The sequence below is a fragment of the Tupaia chinensis genome, unplaced genomic scaffold, assembly GCF_000334495.1.
Source record: "Tupaia chinensis unplaced genomic scaffold, TupChi_1.0 Scaffold000484_1, whole genome shotgun sequence".
In the NCBI taxonomy this organism is placed as follows: domain Eukaryota; kingdom Metazoa; phylum Chordata; class Mammalia; order Scandentia; family Tupaiidae; genus Tupaia; species Tupaia belangeri.
Genome location: NW_006159996.1, coordinates 2740535 through 2751703, shown reverse-complemented (window position 1 = coordinate 2751703; position 11169 = coordinate 2740535). Strand labels below are relative to the sequence as shown.

Genomic DNA, 11169 nt, shown 5'->3' with positions numbered 1-11169 from the left:
TCTTTGAATAAGATGCATCTGAAAATGCCTTCAGCAAATCAGATGTAGAAAATGAATAAAATCGTTCTACACAATACATGCTCCTGGAGTTTGAGACTCATTGATCAGTGTTTCATTTTTAAAATCTATTAATTTAAGATAAGCACATTCCTCAAAATGACTTTTTTTTTTTTTTGAGAGGTTTTTGCTATAGGGCGCGTGCGCTCGCCAGACAGACAGAGAGAGACAGAGAGACAGAAAGCAGGAAATCACCCCCCAGGGAGGATGGTCACGCCGCAATCCCTTCTCCTCCATTCTCCTCTCGGGATCTTGGGCACGCACGCACACGTGCCCAGCGTGAGTTTAAGCCACCGGGTCTGGGACTCGAACCACGGTCAACTACGTGGGAGTCCAGTGACATAGCCATTACGCTAACTGCTGGTCCCTAAAATGACTTTTAAAATTTCAAATCACTCTGAAGTTGAATCGATTTTTCACATACAAACCTTAATCTTTTACAACTATATATCTTAGTCTCTTGCAACAAAGCAGAATTGTACCAATACTTTCAGAAATTCAAGCATTCCAGTAGATGTTTTTTAAAATTTATTTATTCATTTATTTATTTAAATTTGACCAGAGAGAGAAACAGAGACAGAGACAGAGAGTAGGAAAGTGAGAAAGCAAGCCACCAAGTCCAGCACTCAAACCGTGGTCAGCCACGTGGGAGTGCCCAGCGTCTTAACCACCACACCACCTGCTGGTCCCGAGTAGATGTTTTTTAATTGCCAGAGAGTACATGTGCTCACAAGAAAAAGAAGAGATAGAGAGAACGAGACAGAGAGAGAGGGGAAGAAATCATCCCCAAATGGGGTGTGGCCATACATACCACAATCCTTTCTCCTCCATTTCTCTTCTGAGTGTGCACACACGTGCATGTGCACACACACACATATACACACATGCACCCTAGTTTATTTCAAGCTACAGGGGCCAGGATTTGAACTATGGTAGACCATACAGAATCTGGTTCCCTTAACCACTAGGCTAAGACTGGTCCTCCAATAGATATTGATTGTGATAAGTGAAGGGGCTACCAATAACCAGATGTATATGGCACGTTTATATTTACGGAATATAGCAGTATCTAATTCTTTAGAGAGTTTAAACTACGATACTGAATAAAACACTTTTTGTTTAGAGAGAGAGATTTTTGTAGAGGGCGTGTGCAGTCACCAGAGACAGAAAGTGAGAAATCACCCCCCTGGGGGATGGCCGTGCTGCTTCTACTCCATTCTCCTCTTGGGACTTTGGGCATGCACATACACACACCCAGCATGATTTCAAGGTGTCCGGTCTGGGACTCAAGCCATGGTCAACTATGTGAGAGTCCAGCAATGCAACCATGATACTGTCTGCTGGTCCTAAGGATTTTTTTTTTTTAATTTGCCAGAATTACAGGTTTGTGCCACCATGCTCTTTAATTTACTCTTTTGATATTGATAATGTAGGACTTTTCTGTCCTACTATGATTCATGCAAATATTATAAATTATTTTCTTATACAAACTTCAGGTGTGCTAATACATCAATCTTGCACAATAGCCTTTCCAAAACATGTTCACTAATAGCGTATAGGCAAATATGCAAAAAAGAAACAAAACGTCTGACAACCTGAAATAATGAAATAACTTTTCTATCAAGGGAATAGCAATTCCAATATAACAAAATCTCGGGGTAAAATGTTCATGTTTAACTGCTTTCTTTTAAGGTATTTGTTTCACTTAAGTCTACTAATATTGGCTGAAGTCTCTAAAACATCTACATATTGAAAAAGAATCAAGTCCAAAATATAATGCAAAAGCAAATAGAGAAAGTATTAATTACCAAATAAATCAAACTAATTTCTGGAAAAGCAAATAATAATTCACCATTTATACAATGAACTGATTTTGAATGTGGTAGAGAAATGATTGAGAAAATAAATGAATAAAATGCTCCAGTCATCCTGACTGAAAGAAAAAACTAACCTGAACATTTCCCTGTTCTTCATTTGAATTTATCTTATCAGATATCATAAGAGGCTCGCTTTTCTCGCAGCTCTCCTGGCTGATGAGCGTGTCCGCGTAGTTGGGCTGGGGGAAGATCAGGTTCCGAGAGTCCGCAGTGAGGGAGACCTCATGGGAATAGGTCTGCAGGAAAGCCCGCACCCCGTCCACGCCCATGAAGTGGGAGGTGGGCACTCCAGTCAAATGGCTACCTGCAGCCTGGAGCAGGCGTGATGAGTGCCAGCGCCGCAGCCTGAGCGCCAGCAGCACAATGACAAAGGCCAGGAAGACGCAGGAGACCACAGCCACAGCCACCACCAGGTACAGCGTGAGGCCTGAGTCATCCTGGTCAGCTGAAGGCTTGAGTCTGCCCAGGTCAGTCAATACATCAGGGATGCTGTCAGCTATGGCCACAGTGAGAGTGATGGTGGCTGAGAGAGGGGGCTGACCATGATCCTGGACAGACAGCAGGAGGCTCTGCTTGAGCGCGTCTCTGTCCAGCAGGGCCCGCGCTGTGCGCACCTCGCCCGTGTGCAGCCCCACCATAAACAGCCCGGGCTCGCTGGCCTTGAGCAGGCGGTAGGACAGCCAGGCGTTCTGGCCAGAGTCTTTGTCCACTGCCACCACCTTGGTCACCAGGTAGCCAGGCTCTGCAGAGCGGGGTGCCAGTTCCACACCAGTGGAACCATCAATAGGAAGAGTGGGGTACAGGATCTCAGGCACGTTGTCATTCTGGTCCAGCACAAACAGGCTCAGTGACACGTTGCTGCTGAGAGGAGGGGTCCCACTGTCACTGGCTGTCACCCACAATTGTAGGTCTCTCAACTGCTCATAATCAAAGGATCTCAGGGCGTACAGGACACCAGTGTCAGAGTTAATGGACACATAGGAGGACAGAGGTACTCCCTGAGATGCGTCTTCCATCAGGGAGTAAGTGATCTGAGCGTTGCTGCCACTGTCAGGGTCGCTGGCGGTCACAGAAAAGATGGAAACACCCCTGGGGTTGTTTTCTGGGATGGAGGTCGAGTAAGAGGCGCGAGAGAAGGCAGGAGGGTTGTCATTGACATCTGCTACTTTCAGGGAAATATGGTTTTCTGTAGACAGAGACGGAGTTCCACGGTCCATGACAGTTACTGTGATGTTATAGTCCGAAGTTTCTTCTCTGTCCAGGGCCATGGCTGTTAAAAGGTGATAGTAATTATCAACTGATTTTTCCAATTTAAAAGGCAAGTTCCTAGAAATAGAACACTCAGTCTCGCCGTTCTCTCCAGAATCGCCATCATGGACGCTGAACAGGGCAATCACGGTTCCGGGAAGGCAGTCTTCGGAGACTGTGCTGGTGAGAGAGGTGAGGAGCAGCTCCGGGGCATTGTCATTCACGTCCTGCACCGTGACCAGCACCTTGGCACTAGCAAGAAGTGCGCCTCCATCCTGAGCCACCACTTCCATGAGGTAGAATCTGGACTCTTCATAATCCAGGGATTGCCTGGTTGAGATTTCCCCCAGATTGGAATCAAGATGAAAAGTCTCTGAAATTTTGTCTTCTTCATTGCGAAACGAATAGGTCAATTTTCCGTTCATGCCCTCGTCGGGATCCGTGGCAGTTACCGTGAGAAGCCGAGTGCCCACAGGTATGTTCTCTGGAATATTTACTCGGTACTCGGGTCGCGTGAACTGGGGGGCGTTGTCATTTGCGTCGAGGACCATCACGCGGATGCGCGTGGTGCCAGAGAGTACAGGGTCTCCGCCATCTAAAGCGGTGAGGAGCAGGTCGTGAACCGCCTCTTTCTCGCGGTCCAGGAGCCGTTCCAACACCAGCTCCGGATACTTTTGCCCATCAGTTCCGCTTTTCACGTCCAGGGAGAAGTGCAGGTTGGAGCTGAGCTGGTATGTCTGGAGGGAGTTCACACCCACATCCGCGTCCCGCGCAAAGGGAAGCATTAACCGCGTCCCCGCAGGCGCGTTTTCATTAACTTTTACTTTTAATTCCTCATCCCGGAATCGCGGGGGGTTGTCATTAATATCGATTATTTCTACCTCTACTCCATAAATTTTCATTTTATTCTCAACCAAGATGTTAAAACTCACCAGACACCGCGCGCTCTGAGCGCAGAGCTCCTCCCGGTCTATCCTGCCCGCGGTGATCAAGCTGCCGCTTCGCGGGTTCAGAGAAAGCTGCGTCCTCCCTCGGGAGACGATGCGGACTCCGCGCTCCGCCAGCTCCGGGGGCTCCAGCCCCAGGTCCTGGGCGATGTTGCCCACGAAGGAGCCCTTGTCTGTTTCCTCCCGCACCGAGTAGTGGATCTGCCCGGATCCTGGCTCACACAGTGTCCCCAGCAGCGCGAAGAGCAAAAGCAGCTCTCTGCAGCTCCAGCGCCTCAGTGGGTCCTCCATTGCCTTCTTTCCGCCCAATTTTCTTTTAGTCGTAGTTGAGCCTTCTGGTTCTTTATTTCTTTAAATTTCAGGGGGCCATATTCCCAATGAGAAATGAAATCAAGGTGCGGACAGGCGGCTTTTCCCAGGAACTTGTCTGGATTGTGTGTGAATGCTTAGTATGGAAGGAGCAGTCGAGTCGCTGCGGCAGCTTCATTCCAGCTTTGGTGAACAGCGACGCTCAGAGTCCTAACCAGTTACTACACCAATTCTATTTTTATTTCCTTTACGTTTAATTACATTTTTATTTCTAATAATCATGTATTCTTTATGAATTACTGGATAACAGTGTTTATGATTCCAGCTAAGCTTTAATTCTGAAATAGCAAAAGACTTCCACAAACCCCTGAGATCCATATAATTATCAGTCTTTATTTCCTTTAGATAGTTACGTTTGATGTACCACAGAACCCGTTCCTTTATTTTCTCTTACTATATTGAATCTGCTAAATTAGGACATTGAAGTTCATAGGATTGTAAGCTTTTAGATTTCATCTTTTTGTTAGGATGCATTTACGAAAGTGTGCCCATTTATACACAAAAACCCAGCTTTCAATGCACCTTTGCAAAAAAGGCCTACCAATTTATGCAAATTATTTTCATTGTCATACGCAAAAGGATGAAGTTCTTTGCTACTTTTGAGGTCTTTAAGAAAGTTTTCAGATTTTCTTTTTTTCTAAATAATTATTAATTTAATTTATTATTATTATTCAATATGACCAAAGACACACACACACACACATACACACACACACAGAGAGAGAGAGAGAGAGAGAGAGCAAGCCACCAGGTCTGGGACTCGAACCATCATCTGCCCAGTGGGAGTTCAGAGTCTTAACCACCATGCCACCTGCCAGCCCCAGATTTTCTTTTTGTTTTTTGAAGTATTACTTACTGAGGCTGGCAGATGACACGTTAGTTAAGGTGACTGGACTTCCAAATGACTCACTGTGGTTCAAGTCCCAGACCTGGCAGTTTGTTTTTTTTCACTTTCCTTCTCTCTTCTTCTCTCTAGTCAACTTCAATAAAATAAAATAATGACAATAAATAAAATGAAATGAAAAATAATTAATTATTATTTTAAAATTTGCTATGAGCTACATGCACTCATCAGAAAGAGAAAGAAAGGGAAGGAAAGTGAGAAAGCAAGATGCCATGTCTAAGACTTGAATTGCAGTTGCCCATGTGAAAACCCAGTGACTTAACTACCATGCCACCTGCTGGCTCCCAGACTTTCAACTGTGGCAGCTGCACAATCTCAAACTGAGCTTTAAGGTGGGTTACCTATGTATTATTATTGTTTTTTTTTTAATTGCCAGAGGGCACTTGTGCACACCAAAAAGAGGTGTAGTGACAGAGAAAGAAAGAGGGAGAAAGCACCCCCACAATGGGGTAGGGTCATACCACAATCCCTTCTCCTCCATTTCTTCACCCTGCTGGGATTTGGGCATACATGCACACATGTCCAGTGTGTTTTTCAAGCTGTCAGGGCCAGGAGTAACATTGTAGCGGGTCATGTGAAATTCAGCTCCTTTAACAGGTCATGGATCTGGCCCAGCTATGCATTATTTATATTTTTTTATTACCATGTTCAAATATTGCAGTTAGATATTTTACAATGACATATTCTTGTTGGGCAGTGAAGGATAGGGTTTTGGTTCATCATCCATGCAAAAAAGAATGCCTGATAAGTATTAACAAGCAGCAGCTAATACTGGCCTTCCTATGTTAAGATGGATATTTAACATTAGTATCTTTGTATGGTGACAGAGAGGCCAGATGGTGGAACAGCAGGAAAAAATGTGTACCTCCCTGAGTACACCCAGGTACACCTGTACCTGTGCTCCTGACTGGCTAAACCTGGGGTAGCCGAGGTTGGGGGTAAATTGAAGTGTCCAAATACTGTCAGAGGTGCTATATATCTGTCTTTCTAACTGACTCACAGAATGGATAAATGTTTAAAAAATCGTATATAGTAACAGAAAAAGAAAAACGTTGGCACCAGCCCCATGACCTGATGGTTAAGGTGGCTGGATCCCTTATGGCTGACAGTACAGTTTGAATCCTTAACCCAGTGGCTTGGAAAAAAACAGAGGAGCATGTGCCCAAAATCCCAAAAGGAGAGAGAAAAGGAAGAGAGATTGTGTGTGACTATGCCCCATTGGGGGTGCTTTCTTACTTCCCCCCCTCTCTCTCTGGTGAGCACACATACTCTCTGGAAAAAATTTTTCAAAAGAAAGAAAAACCTCATTACTGAAAAATAACCAACATTTCCAAGAGTCCATTAAATGAAAGAAACAATTTAATTTAATGACACCTTCATAGGAAAATAAAGAAAGTGAAAACATTCCATATCTATAATTATACAATTCAAGACATATAGTTGTGAGTAATATTTGGTAAGAAATGATGAGGGTATAGCTGCAAAATTTCTCTCAATCCACAACTTTTCTAAAGAGCAATGTCTTAACATGGATAAGAGAGAATTATTTCTGACATTTATTTATTTATTTTAAAAGAATTATTCATATGATTTTATTTACCATCATTCTTCAATTTGGCCGGAGAGAGACAGAAAGAGAGAGAAAACCGCCAGGTCCAGGACTCAGACCGCAGTCAGCCACGTGGGAGTCCAGCATCCCAACCACCTTCTGGCCCCATATCTCTCACATTTATTAAATTCACTCTTTTTTTTTGGAGAGGTTTTCACTACAGGGCGCGTGCACTCACCAGACAGACAGAGAGAGACAGAGAAACAGAAAGCGAGAAATCATCCCCCAGGTGGGATGGCCACACCGCAATCCCTTCTCCTCCATTCTCCTCTCGGGATCTTGGGCACGCACGCACATGGCATGAGTTTTAAGCCACCGGGTCCAGGACGCGAACCTCGGTTGACTACGTGGGAATCCAGCGACATAGCCATTACGCTAACTGCTGGTTCCCTGTTAAATTCACTCTTCACAGCAGATATCACAGAGCACAACCATTACTCATCCTTTTAAAATAGATCTGGATCCCAAGACACTTAGCTTGTGGACACTTAGAGTGCTGGTCTTCAAGTCAGTGCGAAAGTCCTATCCGTGCTCTGTTAACAAGCCATGACATTGAGTAAGACTCCCCCTTTGGCTCAGTTTTCACAAACTAGTGCAATGAGGACTATAAAGTACGATAATTCTAAGTGGAAGTAAAATTAAAATTTGCATAATAAAGACCTTAAAGGTGAAAGGAAATGCTTAAGGTTCTTAATAAACCTTAAGAGGAAAGGAATGGAAAGATGAGAGAAGGAATATCTCATGTGATAAAGCCTGTAATTACTGACAAATAAATCTTATATGTCAGATAGAAACCCCATACTTAAGATTTGGTTAGGGGCTGGCAGGTGGCATGGTGGTTAAGGGTGCTGAACATGTGGCCGATGGCTGGTTGTTTGATGTCCCAGATCTGGCAGCTTGCTTTCACACTCTCTCATTCTGTCCCTCTCTGATCAAATTAAAAATAAATAAGTCAATAAATAGTTAAGTAAAATAATTACTTTTAAAAAGATTTGGTTAGATAAAATTAATATAATTAAGACATAACACTGCTGAGACTAGCAGGTGGCATGGTGGTCAAAGGTGCTGGTCTCCTACATGGCTGAAGGCGGTTTGAGTCCTGAACCTGGTGGCTTACTTTCTCACTTCCCCTGCCCCCTCTCTGGACAAATTTAAATAAATAAATAAATAAATAATTCTTTTTTTTAAAAAAGACATAACACTGTCAAAATTTCACACATGAGACAACAAAATATGCAAAGAAGTTCTGAACTCAGGTAATTTCTTAGAAAACATTGAAACTCAAAATGAAAATAAACGGATTAAAGGAAAGCCTACCTTTAAAATAGTATCTGAGGCTGATGGGGCCCCAGTGTCTCCGTGATTTGTATGGGGTACCCAAGAGGCATCATCACAAAGGAGATCCTGAGCCGGAGCCACTCCCGGGGTCACGTTGAGAAAATTAAACTCCGTCTTAGCTGATTGTGACGCAACACACAGATTGTAGGAATAAGGCAATGTTCCCTCACTGTACGTGGGGACAACTCCAGGTCCAGACTTAGAGATGAGGCCAGGCCGAAAGCAGCCCCAGGACGCGGGGCTGGAGGAGCTCCGCAGGCGCAGGGCGACCGCCAGAATCACCGCGAGCAGGAAGAGCACAGAGATCAGAGCCAGGGCCACCACCAGGTAGAACTGCAGCTCGGCCTGGGCGTCAGAGGGCGCAGGACTATCGCCCAGGTCTGGCAGTACCTCTTGCAGGCTATCAGCGAAGACCAGGTGCAGCGTGGCGGTGGCGGAGAGGGGTGGCCGCCCTCCGGTGCCAGGGTAGCCGGTTTCCGCCGCCCGAGGCACCAAGTCGAAGAGCGCGGAGCCGTCGGGTCCCAGCGCGGGGTACAGCACCCGCGGCGCGTTGTCGTTGAGGTCGCCCACCAACACGCGCAGGCTCACGTTGGCGCTGAGCGCGGGCGAGCCCTGGTCTCGAGCCTGCAGCGTCAGCTCGAAGGCGCGAAGCTGCTCGTGGTCGAAGGCGCGCTGCGCGAACACCACCCCGCTCTGCGGGTTCACGGACACGTAGGACGACAGCGCCCGGGGCTCCAGGTCGCTGGCTACGATGGAATAGGAAACGTGGCCGTTAGGTCCCAAGTCGGGATCGGAGGCGCTGACTTGAGCAATGGAAGCGCCGGGGGGGTTGTTCTCCGGCACGTGAACCAAGTATGAGGCCTGTTGGAAAACTGGGACGTTATCATTAACATCCGAGACGCGCAGAGTGATGCTTATCCTGGAGGAAAGGGGCGGCTTGCCCCTGTCAGTGGCTGTGATGGTGACATTGTACTCAGGAATCTCCTCCCTGTCCAGGGCTCTGTCTGTCACTAGCTTGTAATAGTTCTTGGAGGAAGATTTCAATATAAACTCTCCATTTCCCAAGACGTGGCAGTAAACTTCTCCATTTTCTCCGGAGTCCCTGTCTCTAGTCTTTATCAAAGCGATCACTGTTCCTGGCGGTGAGTTCTCTGGCAGGGGAGTAAACACTGAAGTCACAATCACTTCAGGCGCACAATCGTTCTCATCAAGAATTTTCACCTGGACACGGCAGTGGGCAGCTAAATCTCCAGGATCTTTGGCTTCTATATTCAGTGTGTAACTGTTTGCTGTTTCGAAATCCAACTCATCCTTCGTGGTGATTTCTCCTGTTCTTTGATCTAAGTTGAAAAAGTGTTCCACTAGTTCATCCACATTATGAAAAGAATAGGTGATTTCCGCATTGACCCCCTCATCCTGGTCAGTGGCCGTCACTCGAAACACTGAGAAACCTGGGGGCACGTCCTCACGCAGGGTGACCCTGAACACATCCTGGCTGAACACCGGAGGGTTATCGTTGGCATCAGTGACTTGGATATGGATCTGGGTAGTGCCACTTTGAGGCGGGCTTCCGCCATCCACAGCTGTGAGGACCAGTTGATGGAAATTATGCTCTTCTCTGTCCAAAGAATCTTTCAGAATCAACTCAGGATATTTATCTCCATCTGGAGTCTCGTTCTCTGTGAGATCAAAGTACTCGTTGTCATTAAGTAGGTATCTTTGCAATGAATTCGGACCAGCATCTGCATCTACAGCCGGGTCTAGTGGAAAAGTTTTACCTGGCTTAGTGGATTCTCCAATTTTTAAATCCACCTTACTCTGTTTGAATTGTGGAATGTTGTCATTGATATCTTGCACAGTCACTGCTACAGGGAAAATACTCAGTGGGTTTTCAGCGACAATATCAAAATCCAGAACACACAGAGGCTGCTTCCCGCAAATCCGCTCTCTGTCTATTCTGTCACTCACAAGTAAATCTCCGCTCTCTGGGTTTATAATGAAGTAGTCCTTCTCCGCGCTAATCCGCAGCTTCCGGGCCGGCAAGTCCCGGAAACTGAGCCCCAGGTCCTTGGCGAGGTTTGCTACCACAGAGTTCTTGGTTAGCTCCTCAGGAATTGAATAGCGGATCTGGTCTGGGAGAGCCACCCGGAACAAAGACAGCAGGAAGGGCCACAGTACCTGCAGGCACCGCGCTGAGCTGCTCCTCCCTGCGCTCTGCCTCATCCTGGTCTCCCGCCGCTGCTCTGCTGCTCTGCGGGTCAGAGGAACGAGCCCTCCGTGGGTGGCAGAATCCGGGGCAGAGCCACCTTTCCTGCTTTTATTGATATTTTCTGTATCCGATTCTGTATTGGCCTCCTCTGTGTGGTTGGTTTGAGCAGGAAGTTACTCTCCTAGAGGTTCCCAAAGGCGTCTCCGGTATCTTCTCGCCCTTCTTTTGACCTACAGCGACGCCCAGAGGTTTTCTCAGGAAACTACCCTAGTGGCTTGTAAACGTTTGCAATGAATTTCTCTCTCTTCTCTTTCTCTTTCCTTCTTGCAGGGAGGGATTATTAAGAGTATTTGTTTTTTTTGTGTGTGTGTTGTTTTGTTTTTTTTTATTATTATTATCATAATCTTCTTTATATTACATTGGATTACATATAACTTTACATTGACTTCCATTGCTTTTTCAAAAGGGAATGCCATGCATGTCAGTCAATACAGAGGCATCGATCTCCCCGCTTTATCATTCAAAGTCTTTTCCATGCATTTCCCAATAATTATTATTATTATAATTTTTTAAAACAGTCAATCACTATTTCTCATTTTGCTTGTTAAAAG

General features: G+C 45.8%; 2 protein-coding genes across 2 annotated transcripts; both read right to left on the bottom strand.

Moving 5' to 3' along the window:
* Positions 1–1947: 1947 nt before the first annotated feature.
* Positions 1948–4485, bottom strand: LOC102476922 (protocadherin gamma-A5). Its single transcript, XM_006156231.1, has one exon. It carries the CDS (start codon positions 4418–4420, stop codon positions 1982–1984), a length of 2439 nt encoding a protein of 812 aa, XP_006156293.1. The 5' UTR covers positions 4421–4485; the 3' UTR covers positions 1948–1981.
* A 3807-nt stretch (positions 4486–8292) lies between these two features.
* Positions 8293–10887, bottom strand: LOC106735683 (protocadherin gamma-B2). The gene has a single exon (XM_027774860.1). The coding sequence runs from the start codon at positions 10570–10572 to the stop codon at positions 8293–8295; it is 2280 nt and encodes a 759-aa protein (XP_027630661.1). The 5' UTR covers positions 10573–10887.
* Positions 10888–11169: the final 282 nt, after the last annotated feature.

Coding starts and splice junctions, on each gene's coding strand:
- LOC102476922 (XM_006156231.1), bottom strand. CDS start 4,420: ATGGAGGACCCACTGAGGCGCTGGAGCTGCAGAGAGCTGCTTTTGCTC.
- LOC106735683 (XM_027774860.1), bottom strand. CDS start 10,572: ATGAGGCAGAGCGCAGGGAGGAGCAGCTCAGCGCGGTGCCTGCAGGTA.